The sequence below is a fragment of the Bombina bombina genome, chromosome 6, assembly GCF_027579735.1.
Source record: "Bombina bombina isolate aBomBom1 chromosome 6, aBomBom1.pri, whole genome shotgun sequence".
Taxonomy (NCBI): Eukaryota; Metazoa; Chordata; class Amphibia; order Anura; family Bombinatoridae; genus Bombina; species Bombina bombina.
In genome coordinates, this window is record NC_069504.1 from 341,107,938 (window position 1) to 341,133,506 (window position 25,569).

The following is a 25,569-nucleotide window of genomic DNA, read 5'->3' on the forward strand; positions in this document are numbered from 1 at the left end:
GTTTTGCATAACCAACACAGTTATATTAATATACTTTTTACCTCTGTCATTACCTTGTATCTAGGAACCCTCTTCCAGCCCCCTGATCACATGAATGTGACTGTTTATTATCTATTGTCTTAAATTTAGCATTGTTTTGTGCTAGATCTTAAATAACTCCCTGTGCCTGAACACAGTGTTAGCTATATGGCCCACGTGTACTTTCTGTTTCTTTGTGTTGAAAAGAGATTTAAAAAGCATGTGATAAGAGGCAGCCCTCAAAGGCTTAGAAATAAGCATATGAGCCTACCTATGTTTAGTTTAAACTAAGAATACCAAGAGAAAAAAGCAAATTTGATGATAAAAGTAAAATGGAAAGTTAATAAAAATTAAAAGTCCTATCTGAATAATGAAAGTTTAATTTATACTAGACTGTCCCTTTAAGATGTTTATAGATACAAATGAGAGTTATGAGAAAGCTTTAGACACAGTCAGGGAATCCTCAATTCCAGCCCTCTCTTTTAAATTGCTAAATTTATTCCACATACAAACAAAGTCCAGATTGTAAAATATACACTGAAATTATATATATATATATATATATATATATATATATATATATATATATACATATTAGTAGTGATTCTAAGAATTTGAAATTTAAAACAAATTTTGATACATTCGTTCATTCAAATCGAATTTTGAATGTTTATATAACATTCTATTTTCGAATTTTCGTTTTCAAATTTTTCAATAAAATGTCGAAAATATTTGTTCGAATAATAGAATGTTTAGCTATGTATTCATTAAATTTCAAAATGTAATATTCAAATTCGAATGTGACATTCGAATTTGAATGCAACATTCAAATTTGAATTAGTATTTCTAGTCTCCAACTGTGTTTAATAAATGTAATATTCAAATGTCACATTCAAATGTCACATTCAATTCGAAATAGTATTTCTAGTCTAATATTTTGCTTTTTAAATGTAATATTCAAATTCAAATGCTACATTCAAAATCGATGTTAACATTCAAAATCAAAATAGTATTTCTAGTCTACAACTATGTTTAATAAAAGTACACATTCAAATTCAAAATAGTATTTCTAGTCTAATTATCACCTAGATTATGAGTTTTGAGTGCTATAGGGAAAGTAAAGAACGCAACAAAAGCTGCGTTATTTAACCCCCTATAGTGCTGCCAATACAAGTTTAAAAAACCCCGGCTTGTGCAGGCAATATGGATATTTTGAGCTCCATACCGCACCAAAAACAAACAGTGTTTTGACGTGCTCGTGCACGCTTTCCCCATAGACATCAATGGGGAGAGCCGGCAAGAAAAAAGTGTAACACCTGTGATCAGAAACAAAAGCTCTGTAATGCAGCCCCATTGATGTCTATGGGGACAAAGAAAATACAGTTTAAACATAACACCCTAACATGAACCCAGTGTCTAAACACCCCTAATTTGCTGCCCCTGAGATTGCCGATGCCTGTCTACAGTTATTAACCCCTAATCTGCCACTCCTGATATCGCCGCCACATAATTAAAATTATTAACCCCTAATGTGCCGCTCCCGATATTGCCACCACTATACTAAAGTTATTAACCCCTATTCCACCGCTCCCCAAACATCGTCGCAACTATATAAAGTTATTAACCCCTAAACCTAACCCCTAACGTAAACCCCTAACCCTAATCCTAACCCTAACACCCCCTAACTTTAACATAATGAAATTATTTCTAAATTAAATTTACAATTATTAACTAAGGCCTAGATTTGGAGTTCGGCGGTAAAAGGGCTGCTAACGCTCCGCGGGCTTTTTTCTGGCCGCACCATAAATTTAACTCTGGTATCGAGAGTTTAATCAAATGCTGGGTTAGGCTCAAAAAAAGGAGCGTAGAGCATTTTTACCGCAAATGCAACTCTCGATACCAGAGTTGCTTACGGACGCGGCCGGCCTCAAAAACGTGCTCGTGCACGATTCCCCCATAGGAAACAATGGGGCTGTTTGAGCTGAAAAAAAACCTAACACCTGCAAAAAAGCAGCGTTCAGCTCCTAACGCAGCCCCATTGTTTCCTATGGGGAAACACTTCCTACGTCTGCACCTAACACTCTAACATGTACCCCGAGTCTAAAACACCCCTAACCTTACACTTATTAACCCCTAAATCTGCCGCCCCCGCTATCGCTGACCCCTGCATATTTTTTTTAAACCCCTAATCTGCCGCTCCGTAAACCGCCGCAACCTACGTTATCCCTATGTACCCCTAATCTGCTGCCCTACATCGCCGACCCCTATATTATATTTATTAACCCCTAACCTGCCCCCCCACAACGTCGCCGACACTGCCTACACTTATTAACCCCTAATCTGCCGAGCAGACCTGAGCGCTACTATAATAAATGTATTAACCCCTAATCCGCCTCACTAACCCTATCATAAATAGTATTAAACCCTAATCTGCCGTCCCTAACATCGCCGACCCCTATGTTAAATTTATTAACCCCTAATCTGCCGACCGGAGCTCACCGCTATTTCTATAATGTATTACCCCTAAAGCTAAGTCTAACCCTATCACTAACACCCCCCCCTAAGTTAAATATAATTTAAATCTAACGAAATAAATTAACTCTTATTAAATAAATTATTCCTATTTAAAGCTAAATACTTACCTGTAAAATACATCCTAATATAGCTACAATATAAATTATAATTATATTATAGCTATTTTAGGATTAATATTTATTTTACAGGCAACTTTGTAATTATTTTAACCAGGTACAATAGCTCTTAAATAGTTAAGAACTATTTAATAGTTACCTAGTTAAAATAATAACAAATTACCTGTAAAATAAATCTAACCTAAGTTATAATTAAAACTAACACTACCCTATCAATAAAATAATTAAATAAACTACCTACAATTAACCTAACACTACACTATCAATAAATTAATTAAACACAATTCCTACAAATAAATACAATTAAATAAACTAGCTAAAGTACAAAAAATAAAAAAGAACTAAGTTACAGAAAATAAAAAAAATATTTACAAACATAAGAAAAAATATTACAACACTTTTAAACTAATTACACCTACTCTAAGCCCCCCTAATAAAATAACAAAGCCCCCCAAAATAAAAAATTCCCTACCCTATTCTAATTAAAAAGCTTACAAGCTCTTTTACCTTACCAGCCCTGAACAGGCCCTTTGCGGGGCATGCCCCAAGAATTTCAGCTCTTTTGCCTGTAAAAAAAAAACATACAATACCCCCCCCCCAACATTACAACCCACCCACCCACATACCCCTAATCTAACCCAAACCCCCCTTAAATAAACCTAACACTAAGCCCCTGAAGATCTCCTACCTTGTCTTCACCATCCAGGTTATCACCGATCGTCCTGGCTCAACATCTTCATCCAACCCAAGCGGGGGTTGGCGATCCATAATCCGGTCCAGAAGAGGCTCCAAAGTCTTCCTCCTATCCGGCAGAAGAGGACATCCGGACCGGCAAACATCTTCTCCAAGCGGCATCTTCGATCTTCTTCCATCGGAGCGAAGCGGCAGGATCCTGAAGACATCCAGCGCCGGAACATCCATCCGGACCGACGACTGAACGACGAATGACTGTTCCTTTAAGGGACGTCATCCAAGATGGCGTCCCTCGAATTCCGATTGGCTGATAGGATCTAATCAGCCAATCGGAATTAAGGTAGGAATTTTCTGATTGGCTGATGGAATCAGCCAATCAGAATCAAGTTCAATCCGATTGGCTGAACCAATCAGCCAATCAGATTGAGCTCGCATTCTATTGGCTGTTCCGATCAGCCAATAGAATGCGGAGCTCAATCTGATTGGCTGATTGGATCGGGCCAATCGGATTGAACTAGATTCTGATTGGCTGATTCCATCAGCCAAATCAGAAAATACCTACCTTAATTCGATTGGCTGATAGAATCCTATCAGCCAATCGGAATTCGAGGGACGCCATCTTGGATGACGTTCCCTTAAAGGAACAGTCATTCGTCGTTCAGTCGTCGGTCCGGATGGATGTTCCGCGCTGGATGTCTTCAGGATCCTGCCGCTTCGCTCCGGGATGGAAGAAGATCGAAGATGCCGCTTGGAGAAGATTTTGCCGGTCGGATGTCCTCTTCTTGCCGGATAGGAGGAAGACTTTGGAGCCTCTTCTGGACCGGATTATGGATCGCCAACCCCCGCTTGGGTTGGATGAAGATCTTGGAGCCAGGACGGATCGGTGATACCTGGTTTGGTGAAGACAAGGTTGGAAGATCTTCAGGGGCTTTGTGTTAGGTTTTTTTTTGGGGGGTTTGGGTTAGATTAGGGGTATGTGGGTGGTGGGTTGTAATGTTGGGGGGGGGGTATTGTATTTATTCTTTTACAGGCAAAAGAGCTGAAAATCTTGGGGCATGCCCGCAAAGGGCCCTGTTCAGGGCTGGTAAGGTAAAAGAGCTTGTAACTTTTTTAACTTAGAATAGGGTAGGGAATTTTTTATTCTGGGGGGGCTTTGTTATTTTATTAGGGGGCTTAGAGTAGGTGTAATTTAGTTTTAAATTGTTGTAATATTTTCTTATGTTTGTAAATATTTTTTTTATTTTTGTAACTTAGTTCTTTTTTATTTTTTGTACTTAGATAGTTTATTTAATTGTATTTATTTGTAGCAATTGTGTTTAATTTATTTATTGATTAGTGATGTGTTAGGTTAATTGTAGGTAATTGTAGGTAGTTTATTTAATTAATTTATTGATAGGGTAGTGTTAGGTTTAATTATATCTTAGGTTAGGATTTTATTTTACAGGATAAATTTTGTTATTATTTTAATTAGGTAACTATTAAATAGTTCTTAACTATTTAATAGCTATTGTACCTGGTTTAAAATAATTACAAAGTTGCCTGTAAAATAAATATTAATCCTAAAATAGCTATAATATTAATTATTATTTATATTGTAGCTATATTAGGATTTATTTTACAGGTAAGTAATTAGCTTTAAATAGGAATCATTTATTTAATAAGAGTTAATTATATTTCGTTAGATGTAAATTATATTTAACTTAGGGGGGGTGTTAGTGTTAGGGTTAGACTTAGCTTTAGGGTTAATACATTTATTAGAATAGCGGTGAGGGTCCGCTCGGCAGATTAGGGGTTAATAATTGAAGGTAGCTGTCGGCGATGTTAGGGGAGGGCAGATTAGGGGTTTATACTATTTATGATAGGGTTAGTGATGCGGATTAGGGGGTTAATAACTTTATTATAGTAGCGCTCCAGGTCCGCTCGGCAGATAAGGGGTTAATAAGTGTAGGCAGGGTCGGCGACGTTGAGGGGGGGCAGATTAGGGGTTAATAAATATAATATAGGGGTCGGCGGTGTTATGGGGGTAGCAGATTAGGGGTACATAGGGATAACGTAGGTGGCGGCGATTTGCGGTCGGAAGATTAGGGGTTAATTATTTTAAGTAGCTGGCGGCGACGTTGAGGGGGGCAGGTTAGGGGTTAATAAATGTAATACAGGGGTCGGCGGGGGTTAGGGGGCAGCAGATTAGGGGTACATAAGTATAACGTAGGTGGCGGTCCGCAGATTAGGGGTTAAAAATTTAAATCGAGTGGCGGCGATGTGGGGGGAGCTCGGGTTTAGGGGTACATAGGTGTTGAATGGGTGTTAGTGTACTTTAGGGTACAGTAGTTAAGAGCTTTATAAACCGGCGTTAGCCAGAAAGCTCTTAACTCCTGCTATTTTCATGGCGGCTGGAATTTTGTCGTTAGAGCTCTAACGCCTCACTTCAGAAACGACTCTAAATACCGGCGTTAGAAAGTCCCATTGACAATATAGGATACGCAAAATGGCGTAGGGGGATCTGCGTATGGAAAAGTCGCGGCTGGAAAGGGTGAGCGGTTAGACCCTTTAATCACTGACTCCAAATACCAGCGGGCGCCCAAAACCAGCGTTAGGAGCCTCTAACTGCTGGTTTTGACGGCTACCGCCGAACTCCAAATCTAGGCCTAAATAATTCCTATTTAAAATTAAATACAAACTTAACTGTGAAATAAAACCTAAGGTAGCTACAATATAACTAATAGTTATATTGTCGCTAGCTTAGGTTTTATTTTTATTTCACAGGCAAGTTTTGTATTTATTTTAACTAGGTAGACTAGTTAGTAAATAAATAGTTATTAACTATTTACTAAATACCTAGCTAAAACAAATACAAACCTAACCTGCCTTACACTAAAATCTAACATTACAAAAAGTAAAAAAACCTACCATTACAAAAATAAAAAAACCTACCATTACAAAAACAAAACAAATTAAATTATTAAAAAAAATGATTATTCCTATTCTAATGCCCTTTAAAAAAAAAAAAAATAAAAAAGAGCCTTATCTAGAATAAACTACCAAGGGAACCTTTGGGTTCCGCATTTCTTATGATGTTCTTGTTTTTCGAAAAAGACGAAATAAAGCTTTGAAATTAAAAAAAAAATATGTTATATTTACACTGAACCATAGTCTATTAAGTGTGCAATAGCATTATGTCTAAAAAAAACAATGTACATACCTTAATTAAAAAATACTTTATTGCTAAAAAATGCTAACCATTATCTAAACCTTCAGGTATGCCTGTATATATATACTTACATTTGCTGCCTATCACTGTGCGACTTACCCCCCCCGTGTATGACAGCATCAGAACGAGGCTCCCATTAGAGCCTATGATAGGGCACTGTCATGAGCGCAACGCTTTTGTGCAATGCTAACGCAAGGTCACATTTGCATTGTACCTCACCTGTAATATTAGTGCACATTTGCGTGCACTGGTATTACAAAGTGGAGCGCAAATATCTCTTTAGCAAAAGTGATATTTTGCACTCCACTTGTAATCTTGCCCTTTCTTTTTATTCCTCTCCATATTACATTTACTGTGTTATCCCAGGCTACCTGACTGAAAATAGAGGGGAAACTGAGGTAACATAGCAGTCAAATAGTGGGGTGTATACAGCACCTGTAGAGGCAGAGGTTAGTTAGAGACAAATATGTGATCGATATGGAAAAAAAACTCCTGAGGTGAATATAGAGTAGTGGATGTATTTATTACCATGGGGTATGAGGATATGCAAACTGGTTAAAAGACGAGACAAAATACAGAGTATAAAATCAATACAATATACATAAAATCTAAACGCTGAATTTATAAAAGTATAACCAACAATAGGTATAGATGATGGGTCAAACAAATGGTCAAAAATAAATAGTCAAATTAAAATTGATGTACCAATCGTTGATCCATGATTGGGGAATAGTGGTCCAATATATGTGATAGTAGTCCAACACAGGGGAGTAAAATGTAAAAATGTCAAAGTGTCAATAAGTTCTCAAAGTAATGTGATATCACAATAAATCATCCAAAAAGGTGAGGAAAACATGAGTGAAAAAACTGGCGTTGCAAAAATAAACGAACAACAGCAAAAAATAAAAATAGTAGTGTCTTGGTGAAATAAATTATATATAATATATATATATATAATAATATATATAATAATATATATATATATATATATTAAAATGTGTACACAAAAAAAGGATAAAAAATATATACAAAAAAGATATACATAAAAGAAAGTGAATAATCCTCCAGTGGTGGTCCTTTTGGTGCTCTGTATCCTTGGTAAGACAATAAAAAATCCTAGGAAAAAAATAAATAAAAAAGACATAGTGTAGATGTACAAAAAATCAAAGCTCTATTAAAATGTGCTTACCAAATGTCGCGCTGTTTCGGCCTATGCAATGTCTTGAAAAAGGCCTTGCATAGGCCGAAACGCGTCAACATTTGGTAAGCACATTTTATAGAGCTTTGATTTTTTGTACATCTACACTATGTCTTTTTTTTTTTTTTTTTCCTAGGATTTTTATTGTTTTACAAGGATAGAGAGCACCAAAGGACCACATTGGAGGATTATTAACTTCTTTTATATATATTATTTTTTATATATATTTTGACCTTTTTTTGTGTACACATTCTTAATATATATATTATTTTGTTTCACCAAGACACTCACTCGTTATTTTATTTTTGCTGTTGTTCGTTTATTTTTGCACGCCAGTCTTTTCATTTCATGTTTTTCTCACCTTTTGGATGATTTATTGTGATATCACATTACTTTGAGAACTTATTGACACTTTGATATTTTGACATTTACTCCCTGTGTTGGTCTACTATCACATATATTGGACACCATTCCCCAATATGGATCCACGATTGGTACACTCAATTTTAATTTGACTATTTATTTTTGACCATTTGTTGACCCATCATCTAACCTATTGTTGGTTTTACTTTTATAAATTCAGCTTTTAAATTTTATGTATATTGTATAGGATTTTATGCTCTGTAATTTCATCTCATCTTTTAACCAGTTTGCATATCTCATACCCCCATGTAATAAATTACATCCACTACATCTATATCACCTCAGGACTCAGTTTTTTCCATATCGATCACATATTTGTCTCCTACTACCTCTGCCTCTACAGGCACTGTATACTCCCAACTATTCGATAGTTTTAATTCAGGACAGCTAGGAGGTCTTTGTATACAAGCTTGAGGTTAACATCCTTGGCGCTCGGTCTAAACCGATTTTTACCAAGTAAAATAGCAGTCACTAATGCTTTTTATTTGTACAAAAAATAACATGGCATACTAAATCTTTAGCGTGACAAGGCCAGAATAGTTAGTGTGTTACTTTAAAGATATGCATCATTCAATTATTTTTAATAATCATTAATTGGCCCTATCATACTTACAGTCATATGTATATAATTTGTATATGTTTAATTCTGTGGTGTGTTTCTTGTTAGACTGTTACCTTTAGAGATCCATAAGAACATTATTTGATAGAGGAACATGATTTATGTCCAAAGAGGAGTATCATATTTTTATTGGTAGATGAGTCAAATTACAGATATTTTAGTTCTACCTAATGCCCTAGTTCACTGTAACGTCTTTATCTAAATGATAATTAATTACTGCTGATTTCAGAACTGTCTACACTCAGTATATTATTACTGTATAAATAATGGCACAGATATGTTATTTTAAAATACAAAATATTTGAAGCATTATTATTTTTATTTATTTTTTTCAGTGACTGCTGTCATGAATTGTTGGGCCATATTCCAATGTTAGCAGACAAAGAATTTTGCACAGTTTTCACAGGTAAATCTTATCTAATGAACAAGCGCAAAATGAATCAACGCTGAAACTTAATGTGCTGTTTGAAAGTAGTGTAGGTATAATATCAAGTCAATATGAGATAGTGTGGGTTGGTGTGATAGCTGTAATTAATCAGTATGGCTATACCCAAGTATTCACACTAATATCTCTAAGGGGCATATTTATCAAGCTCAGTACGGTCTAAAGACCGCTGCTCGCATAACCTATCTGCCTGCTCTGAGGCGGAGGGACAGACATTCGCCAGAAATCAACCCGATCGAATACGATCGGGTGGATTGACACCCCCTGCTAGCGGCCGATGATAAATGCAGAGAGCGTATGCTGTCGGCATTTATCGATGTGCAGCGACATGATCCGCAATATTGATCATGTCCGCTTGCACATTAATAAATAGGCTCCTAAATGTGAACTGATCAGAATGAGTGCATAGGGTTAGGGCAAGAGCTCAAAAGACTGAGCCAAAACTGATATATTAAATAAAAAAGGAGTGAGAATATCAAGTATGTAAAAAGACTCCTATGAGACTAAATATGGTGTAAATAGACAATAATTATGAATAAGTTTGCTGTAAAAATACACAAGATTCCGGTCTCAGAAAATATAATACATATATAAAAACAAATATTAATTTAAAATATATTAGCAAACTAAAACAACAATAATAGTATTCCTCGTTCGTTAAAAACAGCAAAATACTATATATGCAAAATTACTAAATGTGAAAAAATAATGAAATGCAAAAAAATACTGTTTGTTAAACACATACGGTTAGATTTAGAGTTTGGCGTTAGCCGTCAAAACCAGCGTTAGAGGCTCCTAACGCTGGTTTTAGGCTACCGCTGGTATTTAGATTCTTGTAGGTAAGGGTCTAATGCTCACTTTGCAGCCGCAACTTTTCCATACCGCAGATCCCCCTACACCATTTGCGTATCCTATATTTTCAATGGGATCTTTCTAACGCCGGTATTTAGAGTCTTGGCTGAAGTGAGCGTTAGAAATCTAACGACAAAACTCCAGCCGCAGAAAAACGTCAGGAGTTAAGAGCTTTATGGGCTAACGCCGGTTAATAAAGCTCTTAACTACTGTGCTCTAAAGTACACTAACACCCATAAACTACCTATGTACCCCTAAACTGAGGCCCCCCCACATCGCCGCCGCTCTAATATTTTTTTTTTAACCCCTAATCTGCCGACCGCACACCGCCACAACCTACGTTATCCCTATGTACCCCTAATCTGCTGCCCCTAACACCGCCGACCCCTATATTATATTTATTAACCCCTAATCTGCCGCCACCAACGTCGCTGCTACCTTACCTACAATTATTAACCTCTAATCTGCCGACCGGACCTCACCGCTACCATAATAAAGTTATTAACCCCTAATCCGCCTCACTCCCGCCTCACTAACCCTATAATAAATAGTATTAACCCCTAATCTGCCCTCCCTAACATCGCCGACACCTAACTTCAAGTATTAAACCCTAATCTGCCGACCGGACCTCACAGCTACTATAATAAATTTATTAACCCCTAAAGCTAAGTCTAACCACTAACACCCCCCTAAATTAAATATAATTTAAATCTAACAAAATAAATTAACTCTTATTAAATAAATTATTCCTATTTAAAGCTAAATACTTACCTGTAAAATAAGGCCTAATATAGCTACAATATAAATTATAATTATATTGCAGCTATTTTAGGATTTATATTTATTTTACAGGCAACTTTGTATTTATTTTAACCAGGTACAATAGCTATTAAATAGTTAAAAACTATTTAATAGCTACCTAGTTAAAATAAGTACAAAATTACCTGTAAAATAAATCCTAACCTAAGTTACAATTAAACCTAACACTACACTATCAAAAAATTAATTAAATAAAATGCCTACAATTAAATCTAACACTACACTATCAATAAATTACATGAAATACCTACAAATAAATACAATTAAATAAACTAAGTAAAGTACAAAAAATAAAAAAAAGCTGTTACAAAAAATAAAAAAATTAATTACAAACATCATAAAAATATTACAACAATTTTAAGCTAATTACACCTACTCCAGCCCCCGCTTGGGCTTGGATGAAGATTTCGGAGCCTGGACGGATCAGTGATACCCGGTGTGGTGAAGATAAGGTAGAAAGATCTTCAGGGGCTTAGTGTTAGGTTTATTTAAGGGGGGTTTGGGTTAGATTAGGGGTATGTGGGTGGTGGGTTGTAATGTTGGGGGGGGTATTGTGTTTATTTTTACAGGCAAAAGAGCTGAATTCTTTGGGGCATGCCCCGCAAAAGGCCCTTTTAAGGGCTGGTAAGGTTAAAGAGCTTTTCTATTTTAATTTTAGAATAAGGTAGGGCATTTTTTTATTTTGGGGCGCTTTGTTATTTTATTAGGGAGCTTAGAGTAGGTGTAATTAGCTTAAAATTGTTGTAATATTTTTATTATGTTTGTAATTATTTTTTTTATTTTTTGTAACTTAGCTTTTTTTATTTTTTGTACTTTAGTTAGTTTATTTAATTGTATTTATTTGTAGGTATTTCATGTAATTAATTTATTGATAGTGTAGTGTTAGATTTAATTGTAGGTATTTAATTTAATTCATTTATTGATAGTGTAGTGTTAGGTTTAATTGTAACTTAGGTTAGGATTTATTTTACAGGTAATTTTGTAATTATTTTAACTAGGTAGCTATTAAATAGTTAATAACTATTTAATAGCTATTGTACCTGGTTAAAATAAATACAAAATTACCTGTAAAATAAATCCTAACCTAAGTTACAATTAAACCTAACACTACACTATCAATAAATTAATTAAATAAAATACCTACAATTACCTACAATTAAACCTAACACTACACTATCAATAAATTACATGAAATACCTACAAATAAATACAATTAAATAAACTAAGTAAAGTACAAAAAATAAAAAAAAGCTGTTACAAAAAATAAAAAAATTAATTACAAACATCATAAAAATATTACAACAATTTTAAGCTAATTACACCTACTCCAGCCCCCGCTTGGGCTTGGATGAAGATTTCGGAGCCTGGACGGATCGGTGATACCCGGTGTGGTGAAGATAAGGTAGAAAGATCTTCAGGGGCTTAGTGTTAGGTTTATTTAAGGGGGGTTTGGGTTAGATTAGGGGTATGTGGGTGGTGGGTTGTAATGTTGGGGGGGGTATTGTGTTTATTTTTACAGGCAAAAGAGCTGAATTCTTTGGGGCATGCCCCGCAAAAGGCCCTTTTAAGGGCTGGTAAGGTTAAAGAGCTTTTCTATTTTAATTTTAGAATAAGGTAGGGCATTTTTTTATTTTGGGGCGCTTTGTTATTTTATTAGGGAGCTTAGAGTAGGTGTAATTAGCTTAAAATTGTTGTAATATTTTTATTATGTTTGTAATTATTTTTTTTATTTTTTGTAACTTAGCTTTTTTTATTTTTTGTACTTTAGTTAGTTTATTTAATTGTATTTATTTGTAGGTATTTCATGTAATTAATTTATTGATAGTGTAGTGTTAGATTTAATTGTAGGTATTTAATTTAATTCATTTATTGATAGTGTAGTGTTAGGTTTAATTGTAACTTAGGTTAGGATTTATTTTACAGGTAATTTTGTAATTATTTTAACTAGGTAGCTATTAAATAGTTAATAACTATTTAATAGCTATTGTACCTGGTTAAAATAAATACAAAGTTGCCTGTAAAATAAATATTAATCCTAAAATAGCTACAATATAATTATTATTTATATTGTAGCTATATTAGGGTTTATTTTACAGGTAAGTATTTGGCTTTAAATAGGAATAATTTATTTAATAAGAAATAATTTATTTCGTTAGATAAAAATTATATTTAATTTAGGGGGGTGTTAGGGTTAGACTTAGCTTTAGGGGTTAATACATTTATTAGAGTAGCGGTGAGGTCCGGTCGGCAGATTAGGGGTTAATACTTGAAGTTAGGTGTCAGCGATGTTAGGGAGGGCAGATTAGGGGTTAATACTATTTATTATAGGGTTAGTGAGGCGGATTAGGGGTTAATACATTTATTATAGTAGCGGTGAGGTCCGGTCGGCAGATTAGGGGTTAATTATTGTAGGTAGCTGGCGGCGACATTGTGGGGGGCAGATTAGGGGTTAATAAATATAATATAGGGGTCGGCGGTGTTAGGGGCAGCAGATTAGGGGTACATAGGTATAATGTAGGTTGCGGCGGTGTACGGAGCGGCAGATTAGGGGTTAAAAAAATATGCAGGGGTCAGCGATAGCGGGGGCGGCAGATTAATGGGTTAATAAGTGTAAGGTTAGGGGTGTTTAGACTCGGGGTACATGTTAGAGTGTTAGGTGCAGACTTAGGAAGTGTTTCCCCATAGGAAATAATGGGGCTGCGTTAAGAGCTGAACACTGCTTTTTTGCAGGTGTTAGGTTTTTTTTCAGCTCAAACTGCCCCATTGTTTCCTATGGGGGATGTTTTTGAAGCTGGCCGCGTCCGTAAGCACCGCTGGTATTGAGAGTTGCAGTGGCGGTAAATATGCTATACGCTCCCTTTTTGGAACCTAACGTAGCCCTTCTGTGAACTCTAAATACCAGCGGTATTTAAAAGGTGCGGGGGAAAAAAAGCAAGCATTAGCCACGCGGGTCGTTACCGACAAAACTCTAAATCTAGCCGATAGATAGTGCATGTGCACAAGTTATGTCCGTTTAGTAGATGTGATTAGGATATCTAAAGTCCAATCTTATAGTGGCATCCTTGTTCATCCTTGATAATTCTTAAAGAATGGTGATAGGAATTTATTTCAAATGCATTTGTTTTTACTGTGCATAGCTGTAAGGTACCTCATAGATTGTGAGTGACCGTACTGCTGTAAAGGCTGAGACTTCTTAGTCACGTGACTACTAGATGTCCAATCAAGATCGCTTAGTCATGGGAGGTTATTTTCTTTCAAATTGGTCTTGTTAATATCAAGTCAAACACAACCAAAAGTAAAAGCATTATTAAAAATAATCAAATCAAGAAATAAGCTTGTACAAAGCAAGAAACCTATAAGCTTAAGTTAGTAGCAGATATTTTAAAAGATTCACATTGGATCATTTTTTTAAAAATATATTATTATTTTATTTATTTTTTCCTTAGGATATTGGTCTGGCCTCTCTTGGAGCATCTGATGCAGATATTGAAAAATTATCAACTGTAAGTGTAAACAAATTAAGTGATAAACACATCATAAGGAGTTACTTTCAATGTTTACTAAGATACACAGTGACCTTTCTGGCCATTTTGTAGCCATCCAGATTTGTAGCCATCCAGAAACTGATGGTTCCAGTATTTACAGGCACTCACATTCTTATAATAAGCCACATGTTATTTTTTTGAACTTTGAGGCCTGCAAGGTACACAGGTAAGATTTGTGCACCCGCACTTGCTCTGAATGCTGCTTAAACCATGCATGACGTCACTTGAAAACCTTTGAAACACATGAGAGATTTTATTTTTTGGCAAAGTTTTATTGAATCTTATAAAGAAAGTATTAAACCTTTTAAAAACTTATTTAGAAGCTCCCAGTTTAGCACTAGGTTGGGACACCCATCGGAATGGGCTGAGAAAGCAGGAAGAGCAGAGACTTCCCCCTCCCCTGCATATGAAAATAGCCATTACACAAACAGGAGCAAGCAGGAGTCTGTATACTTGAGTCTATGGGGTAGATTTAATAAGCAGCGGATGTGGCTATCTACGCCTGTAGTTTCCGGCTCACCGGAAGCAGAAGTTAAGAAGCAGCAGTCGTAAGAACGCTGCTCCTTAACTTCTCTGCCACCTTTTAGGAGACGGACTGCAATCGTCCCAATCCGATACAATCGGGATAACTGACACCCCCTGCTAAGGGATGATTGGCTGTGAATGTGCAGGGGGCGGCATTGCACAAGCATTTCACAACAAATGCTACAGTGAATCATTTAATAAATTGACCCCCTTCATCTGATACTTTGGGGCTTGGTTAGGACTCTGAAAATCAGCACAATGTTATTAAAAAATAAGCAAAACTATACATTGTTACAAAAACAATCTATATAAATGGATCATCTACAAAACATTTATGCAAAATGCCCAATCACTTTTCTTTTTAAGTAACAAAAATAAGCAGATAAAGATAGAAAACCACATAAGAAATGTTACACTTATACATTTATATAGTTTCTATGTATTTGTCCCTATATGAATTTAATAGAACAATAGTCATCTATGTGCTTAGTCAGCAAATACTGGTATTTCTCTAATTGTATCACCCTGGCTGCTTGCTATACCCAGTCTTTCACTAAACAGACTGCTTGCTTTTTCCACAACCTGGAAATCTGTTGTTTAGCAAATGTATAATTATGCCCAGCAATGAGGACTGTAAAGGACCTTTTATTGGAGGGGTCTTATTAAACAATAGTATTGCAGGATCCAATAGTATCATAACCGAAATCACCCTCTAGATTTATTTCAAAACAGCAATCCAAAATGGTTGTAATATAGAGCATTACCACCAGATATTCAAGAGATTTCCCTCATGCCCACCCCCCTCCAACAAGCTGATTGCATTGTAGGAAATATTGAAGCTAAACTAGATGAAGTCATGTACTTTCAACAGAGCAATTTAAGGTTTATCTCACTTAAACTAACTGAGGATGAAGATTTACTTACATTTTTTAATATTAGGCGCTATTCCTTATTTGAAAACTACTTTGGAGTTCCTCCTCCCATTTCCTAGTATAGGAAGGAAGGTGACAAGAGTGATAATCAGCCCTTTGTATGCTAATGATAATATCCCCTGCATTATTTACAAAGTGTAGCAAAAAGATTAAAAAAGAGGGTTTTTTTTTAGCAGCAAATGTTTATTTATATATATGCTCCATATAGCTGATAATGAAATTGTCATCATGAACTCTAAAACCAATATGCCAGTAGAACACACCTCTAATTCTCTAGTATCTCTGAGTATCTACTTATTTAAAAGAACACAAAAGTTAAAATTAAACTTTTATGATTCAGATAGACCACCAAATTATAAACAACTTTCCAATTCCCTTCCATTGTCAAAATGTGAAGTCTTTTTTTTATATATAAACACTTTCTGAGTCACTAGCTCCTACTGAGCATGTGCAAAAATTCACAGAATATATGTATTTGTGATTGGCTGTTGACTGTCATATGACGCAGGTGAACGAAAAACAAAAATAACTGAAATTTGTGAGAAAATTCAGATCAAATGCTTTTGCAGTGTCTTTTATTATGCATGTGTTGATTATGCAGTTCTACTATATATAGTGGTCTTTTATATAACAAAGATGGATGACAGGAGTTTCCACATAGAATTTTATTATTTGTTTTCTAGCATCTTCTATTCTACATGTTCAGTCAAAGTGATCTGTGTCTCCTTCATATCAAATATCATGTTTGTTTATATCTATAAAAAGAAATTATGTTTATGAAATTAGTTTTTTTTTTATAATGTGTCCTTCTATTATCCCCATCAAGAAAACAATGCTAATGTTGAAGTGAAAACATACTGTACAATTTTCTCCCTTTTAATGTGTTCTGATTGATCCATGTATTAATGGTTCACAAATAGCTAATTTACCTTTTTTTTTGTCATTTAAAATAGCTACTTTTGCATGTTGAAACAGACACCTATACTGAAAAAATGTCATTCATATAACAGCACTGGCTATATAAAAGCTATTTAAACAAGAACTAACAGAAAAAAAAAAACTTCATTGGAGGTGTTAGAGATTGATACTAATGTGTTATTTTGAATTTCCACTCTTTAAAATATTGGTATTTGTGTGAACAGTTACAGATAAAATAAGAATAAGAAAGAGCAAATTCTTCAGAGATCTAGTTCAAGATAAGACTATTTACTGCTTTATTTTTGTAACCAATAAGTGCTTCTGTTCACAAAATTATAGTATTGTACACGCCCATTTTAAAGGGACAGTATACTGTAAAAGTGTTTTTCCTTTAATGTGTTTCCAATTACTTTTTTTCCCAACTGCAGAGTATAATATGTATGAGAATTTTCTTTTTAAGGTGTTTGTGTATATTAAATAGCTGATTTTGTGTTTTGAAGCCACAAACTAATAAAATAGATTGAAGTTGTAGGTATAATCAGATCTCATTACTTTATCACATATACTGAACATGCTTTTTTTTTTTTTTTTTTACTTTTTTGAATATATTTTTATTATTGTTTTTGTTTAAATCAAGACAGGGAAAAGAAAAAAACTAGAAAAGACTAAGAAAAGAAACAAAACTAACAATGTACATATATATATATAACAGTGTTACACCTCACATATCTTTTCTCTTTATCCATATGTACAGAAAGAAGAAAAAAACAATAAATCTAGGAATCTCAACCTAAGATCAACCTCTAGGTCAAATAAATATGCACTGTTTTCTTTATTAATCTTAAAGTTATACTCGAAATAAAAAAAATAAACAAAAATAAAAAAATCAGAATAATCTCTCTCTACTCCTCCCGGGGATCCACCTCTCCCCAACCCTCAGAAGAGATGCCGTCTCCAGTACTCGGGGTATTTATCTGATAATAGTAGTTGTAAAATAACTGGTGAATTACGGAAATACCCCAGTAGCTGCAACTGAACCTCTTTAGGCTGACCTAAAATTACTTTTTCCCATTTTATCATATATTTTTTTAAATTTATTTTCTTCAAAAATGAATGGGTCGTTCTGGTCCAGAGCCATTTGGTAAATTATATTGTATATAGCAGAAGCTATGCTTGGGGCATTTTTATCCTTCCAAGATCTTAATATCATCTGTCTGACTATTAGAATTACGGTATTAATCAGAAACATATTCTGCCTTTGTTCATGAAACAGAAAAAAATATGTAAATGCTTGAGGGATATTCTGGCTGGCAAGAATCTATTTAGCCAGAACTCTATTTGTTTCCATAATTTGTTAATTTTTGGGCATGCATAGAAGACATGAAATAGATCTGCTGCGGGGAATTTACATCTATAACAGGCCGATTCCCCCTTCCATTTTCCCTTTCTACTGGGTGTCAGATAAGCTCTACTAAGCAGTTTTAGATGGGACTCTCTTATTGCCATACTGCTTCAAAACTTGTTTACCCTTTCAAAGCTCTTTGAATGAAATCCAAGTCAATTCCAGGAATATCTTGCTTCCATATATGGAAGAGATTATTTACTTTGGAATTTGCCCCCTTGAGAGCTAATAGTCTATATATATATACGAGATAGAGTGATTACCTGAAGAAAATCTACTGAGTGATAATAATATTATCCAGTGGACCCAGTGTCCAAACATCTCCTTCCAAAGGTTTCTGTTTGTAATATAAATGTCTAATTTGTATGTAGACAAAGAAGGATCTTTTATCTAGACTGAATTCTGTAACTAGAGAGTCAAAGGATTTAATGTGTTTAATAACCGGGTCCACTGCCTGAATCAAAAAATTTAAATAGTTTGCCGACCATTTTCTAAAAGCAGATGTTATACATCCGCTCAAAAAAGATTGTATATTTTAAAGAGTATTCCCAAGCATCTTTGGGTCGAGCTATATGTAACATCGAACATGCTTCTTTATCTTATATCTGTCTGTAAAACAAAGACCAATACTTGGAGAGAACAATAGAAAATTAACATTTTATTACCTTATCTCTTCTATACCCCACTGGGAGTATAATTTCTTCTACTAGCTGTGTTTACACAGTTTATAGCTTGGCCCTAAGGCCAGAAACTTTTAGAATAGGTGGGGATACTACAGGCTAAATAAATTATTTCAAATGCCAATATAAGGGTAAAGGAAATAATTGTAAACAATTTAATACACTCCAGCATGTAAAGTGGATCACTGGGAACAAATTAAATGGGAGAAAGTATTTGAGTAAACTGTGCCTTTAAGATATAATTGAATCTAATGTAAACCTGCTTGTCTCACTTTTGGAGTTTTTACCAGACAAACAGCTGGTAGAACCTTCCCTGCCCGGATATCCAACAAATAAAACACCTGGTTTCTTTATTTTATACTTGCTAAAAACCACAAAACACATTTAGGGGAAATCAGTGTTACAGTGCATTGTCCGTTTAAATAGGTTCTAGGATATTATGTTATCTCCTGATATTCTTGCTAACATGATAGAAAGTTATTCCCTTCAAAGAATGATTGTACCAGTTAAACTTACTCCTATGAAATGTATCTCTAAAGCTATATTGTTTATAATAGAATAAATTGTTCTACTTCATATGTAAGACAGACTTTTTAAAGTTTTTAAGTCCTTTAATAACCAAGATACAGTTTTATTATTATTTATTTACTATTTTTTCTCTTATAGCTGTACTGGTTCACTATAGAGTTTGGGCTGTGCAAGCAAACTGGATCCATCAAAGCCTATGGAGCAGGACTCTTGTCCTCATATGGAGAACTTACGGTAACAAAGAAGATTTATCTTTTTAGATTTAGAAATTAAAGAGACAGTAAATACCCTGAGATTGTTATATAAAATGTTTAAATATGTAAAATAGCTTTGCACTATACTTTTATTAATTATTTTGCCCCCTTTTTTGTAATCTAGATCTGGCAATTGTGCGTTTTCTAATACTTAGAAATGGAAAACTGCAAACTTCTACATATCTTTCACTAATGAGCTTTAGCACATAACAAATGTTAAACAATGAACTTTCTACTAACATGATGACTGTGGCTAGACTTGTTAATCAGTTGACTCAGACCTGGATTGGTTCCTCTAAATTAGACAAATAGTGGGTTGAGCTTAGCTATTGAAATGCAATTGGAGAAAAATAATTTGTTTCTAAAAAGTTTAAACTTCCTGATATCTTACTCTATAGCAAGACAGAAATATCTTGTAATTATAAGGTGTTTAGCGTCCACTTAAAATAAATGATTATATCTCAGTAGTGAAGTTAAAACAAGTAAAAGTATCATATAATACAGTATTTGTGGTATCTCACTGTACAACATTATCTATCACTTTTCACAGTGACCAGTTTTGTTATTACAGTAATGCACTTTACTTAACACATTTCCTTATCCATAATATACTAATCACCCCTTCTGTATCTGCCCAGGGCTAATAATTTAAAATATCTTGGGAGCACCCTGTGCCTATGCAAGTATGCCTAAGTTACATGTCCATCAGGTTTTTCTTTTAACAGTCACAATTCATGTTGAAAGGTGACTGTAAGGGGTTAAAGATGCATTAACTACAATAGCAAGGATTTGATGATGATAAATAGTGCTGCAATAATACACCCAGCTACAACATACTTTATTTCAGTGTTTCTCAATTCTAGTCCTGAAGGCACACTAACGGGCCGGGTTTTCATGATATCTGAATTAGAGCCCAGATGCAATAATCAGCTGATCAGTAACTATGGTTACTAACCTGCTCGCACCCATCTGCTGATTATTTCCCCTGGGCTCTAGTAAAAATATCAGAAACATCTAATCTGTTAGTGTGTCCTCAGGACTGGAATTGAAAATATTTTATTTCGCTGTGTTATTGTCTCTGGATTAGGTTATCTAAAACTGAACAGGTCATAAATGGGCTAAGTGAGATGTACTTGCGAGGCCCTTAACTTGATAGTGCTGTGCAATATAGCGTATCATAATCCTCTCTTTGGCTTCATACATTTATTTTAGGAAATGTTTATCCTATGGGGCTGATTTATTATGCCCCGAATGCTGCTATATGCAGCTGTTTCCACGCGAGCCTTCAGGCTCGCCGGAAACATAAGTTAAAAAGCAGCAGTCTTAAAACCGCTGCTCCGTCCGCTACCTCTGAGGCAGCGGACAACAATCCGCCCAATCACATACGATCGGGTTGATTGACACCCCCTACTAGCGGCTGATTGGCCACAAATCTGCAGGGGGCAGCATTGCACAAGCATTGGACAAAGAATGCTTGTGCAATGATAAATGCCGACAGTGTATCCTGTCTGCATTTATCGATGTTTGGCGGACATGATCACTACAGCAGATCATGTCCACAAGGCACATGATAAATCGGCCCCTATATGTTAAGTTTTTTCTCTTAAAAACATTATGGGAGCAGTTTCTCATTGCAGATATGGTCAAGTAGCGAACCTGACCTGCAATGCTGCATTACATGACAAAGTTTTGCATTGCACAAAAGGTTTCTTGTCAATGTCACCCCTGCTCCAGAGTAAACGATTGCACTAGAGCGGGGCATCTCAGTTACTCGAACAAGCTAGTGTCGTGGTGATAGATCTCGCCCCCTCTCAGGTGGCGGAGAGGCAAAATAAACAGTTTCTGCTTCTTAAAAATATGGCTGAGCAAGCCTACTCGGCATAGCCTAAAAACCTGTGAATGCTGCTTCATAAACCTACTGCTATAAATAATCTGAATTGGATTGATTGTATTTATTATTATGTTGATTTTATAACGTTTCATATTTTTTGCATAAAGATTTTTATTATTTTGTCCATTGGATAAACTTTGAAATTTTAACTTCTGTCAGTCTGAACTTATGAAGGTAAAATCGAAGTTACCCTATATATAATCTGCAACTCAGCAGTTCAGGATGCAGGGACATCTACTAATATAAATCAAGACCATTTGTATGTGCTCACTGAACACTAGCCCTGGAAACATGTAATAAGCACATCTTACTAGGCAATACTGGCATCCACACTACATTTCTTGGGACTGGAAGCAAACTAATTAAAATGTCACAAATGTTATATTATGGGCTCAATGTACATAGCAGTGTATGCTGCTTGTATCCCTTGCAGAGCAGCCTCTGAGGTGGTGGAGATAAAACACCCCTAACAGGGTTGTTCTGGGTGATTGACATGCACTGCTTTTGTGCAATTGGTCGCGCAAGAGCAATGGGTGACGAGGAAATCATTGCACAATGATGCACCTGGGCAGCAGACATACAGGGGTAGATTTAACAAGGATCTGCAGGGGGCAGCATTGCACAAGCAGTTCTGGTGAACTTGGAGCTCTGGCCCCCAGCAGTTTATTGTTGCAGTTTTTAGGGAAAGTGTAAGTCACTCCCATGGCCCACCCATTCATCCCCACAGCTCGCCCTGAAAAGCACACAACCAAACCAGGTAGCCCACTGCCCGCCTGTGACCATGCCCAGCTCCATCCATAACCACAACCCTTCTGAGGTGGAACTTCCTACAAAATACCGGTGGGCCCTTTTTACTGTCCCACCTCTTGGAATGTCTCCAGGAAATATTTGGGGAGTGGGTGTGATATACTAATTGTAAATTAGTGCCAGTACTCCAGTGCTTACAGATATCTTATTTTGGAATGATAATTTTTTTATGGTAGACATATACATTTTTACCTTCCATTGGTTTGTGGCTAAGTCATAAGGCCCGTGGGTGGAGAGGCAGTTGTGCACCCCCAACTTATGTCCCTAATATAAGTAGCTTAACAAACTGCATTTTGTTTATCTAAACAAAATAACACTTTGCCAGGTGTGCAGTATTAATTTGGACAATTCAGTTTTTCTCTAGGCTGTTAAGTAAAAACTATACAAAAGTACTGAACTCTTAAAGGGACATTCCAGTAAAAAATTACATCTTTGAATAAAAACATATTTGCATTATATATATATATTAGCAAAAATACTTCTAGTAAAAGTTATCCCTGTTTTAGTGTTAGCATTTTTTATCTGCACGTGCATGTGAAGCATAGCTAGATATTCTCAGTGCCACATCATTTTAAATACTGCAGCCGCTCAAAGCATAAGTGTGGCTTGTATCATGTTAGCAATTAACAAATTGAGTCATTACCAGATGGCTCTCTGAGCAAATGCTATGTTTAAAATGCTGGTGCACGGTGCATATTTACATATACTTTTGAATCAGCTTTATGTTTTATTAGAAGCATTTTTGCTAATTTATTTATATTAAAAAAATGTTTCTATTCAAAACTGCAATTAATCCATGTGGATTCCAATTTTGGCTGAAATGTCCCTTTAAATGTCCAGTGTCCCCTGAGTGACATTTTAATTAAGTCTCCTATGCCTTTATGCATAACAAGTATGTCCCAGAAAGGCACAGCATTGTGCAGGTACTTATCTTTGAGTTCCTGGCAGCCAAGGAGTATATTTTTTATTTTATAGTCTGTGTGTATTTTGTGGAGTCACTGGTGTAAACTTGATGATCTGTGTTTTTACTGTCAGCCCCGGTGGTGTAATTGCTCTGAGTGTGCTACTGGTAATCAAGGGGTGAAATTACTGTTGTGTGTGTGTTACTGGAAGCCAAAGAGATAAAAATCCTTTATTTGTGTGTTACTGACATCCAAGGGGATAAATGCTCAGTAAATTAAAAAATTAAACAGTTGAGCCCTTGTTTTCTACCATTTCAAATAAGATTCACTTCCAAACGAAATACGTTGGATGCATTTTATTTTTTTGTTTTTAATAATTTTATTTCATTATAAGTTGTCATTACCTATTCTATATTTTTCCTCAGATGAAAAAAATAAACTTGTGAATCTTGTTAGAATTTTAGTCAGAATAACTGTGAAAGCTGTTCTTATCAGCTAATGAGCGATTGAAAAAGTAGCGCACAAACATCTATTTCCTGTAATGTAATATTATTCTAAACAGCTTTCATTTAACCAGTTTCCATGCAAATATCATGTTTACCATGTTTAGTTGCTGCTCTTACTGATGAATAATGCTCATATTTTGATGCTGAAGTCCCATTAAGAGCATATGAAGCCCAAAATATTTATTTAATGATTCAGGTAGAGCAGAACTTCTAAAGCCTTTTTAACCTGGGACCCTTTTTACATTAAAATTTTTGCGCAACGCACATTATAATAGTATAGTCCAAAACAAACCCCTTGTCAGACAGGCATGCAATTTATATATATAATATATATATATATATATATATATATATATATATATATATATATATACATCAATATAACACAGAAGTGAGGGGATTGCTAATCATTAATGGTTAGATTTCATGGCCTTCCATTTAGGCTTCCCCTCACATGTGGTGATGAGCAACACCCACTCACTGTGTGTATTCTGTACACAATGTACCTTGACATTTTTTGAGCAGTGTGCAAAGAGTTTGGCAATTTTTGACCAAGTGACTAAAATGCACTCACATTAGAATTGGTGCAAAACTAGTTATGTGCCTACATCACATAAATCAAAATATGGAAAAAAAGTTATTCACTCATACACAAACACACACATATACACCATATACTCATACATACCCACACACACACTCACTCACTCATACACAAACACACACTAATATACATATACTCACACATACCCACTCATACACAAACACACACATATACACCACATACTCATACATACACACACACATACTCACACACTCACTCACTCATACACAAACACACACACATATACACCACATACTCATACATACACACTCACTCACTCATACACAAACACACTAATATACATATACTCATACATACCCACTCACCCACATACCCACTCATACACAAACACAAATGAATGCACATATACTCATACATACCCACACACACACAAACACACACAAATATTCATATACTAATACATACCCACACACACACACACTCACTCATACACAAACACACGGGACATCCTAAAACATTTAATGTGAAAATGGCTTAATGTAGCTTAATGAGTATAAAAGTGGACAAATGTTAATCAAGTGCTGCATAATTTTGCACAACTTAAGATTTCCACTATCCAAGCCTATCCTAGAAGTTTCATGGATTTTGGTGTCCCACAAGGCAAATGACTGACAATAATCTTGTTTTTTGGGGAGCTTAATGTTGCTTAACGTACAAAATTGAATTTAGATGTTAACCAATGTTCTCTAAACTTCCCACAATACATTAATTATATATTCAAACATATCTGAAAATTTCAGGACATTTGATAAACATACCAAAAGTTATTTGCATTTTTACAATCCTAAAACATTAGGGCCTATTTATCAAACCCGTCAACTGTGCTGCATTCGCCGGCAACCAATACGCTTGCCTAACATCGCTGCCGCGGACCTGAATATGCTCTCCATATTTATTAAAAAAACAGTCAAAAAGCAGCGCACCAACTACGGGCGATGAGCAGTGGACTGTTGTTAACTAACAGTCATCGATCTCACTACTCTTCGGCTTTTTCACAGCTTTATTTATACCCTGTCACTAAACACACACACTATACTAAAATGTGTAACCCCTAAACCGCCGCTCCCGGAGCCCACCGCCACTCTAATAAATGTATTAACCCCTATCATTCGCTGCCGGAGCCCACTG

The 25,569-nt window shown here is 35.4% G+C and overlaps 1 protein-coding gene across 1 annotated transcript in view; it reads left to right on the forward strand.

Annotated features, from left to right (window-relative positions):
* Positions 1-25,569, forward strand: part of LOC128664421 (tyrosine 3-monooxygenase-like) — a 97,788-nt gene that overhangs the window by 37,926 nt on the left and 34,293 nt on the right. The window contains 4 exon segments of the mRNA XM_053719252.1: positions 9,146-9,197; positions 9,199-9,216; positions 14,373-14,429; positions 19,595-19,690. Of these exon segments, the coding sequence (XP_053575227.1) occupies positions 9,146-9,197; positions 9,199-9,216; positions 14,373-14,429; positions 19,595-19,690 (223 nt within the window).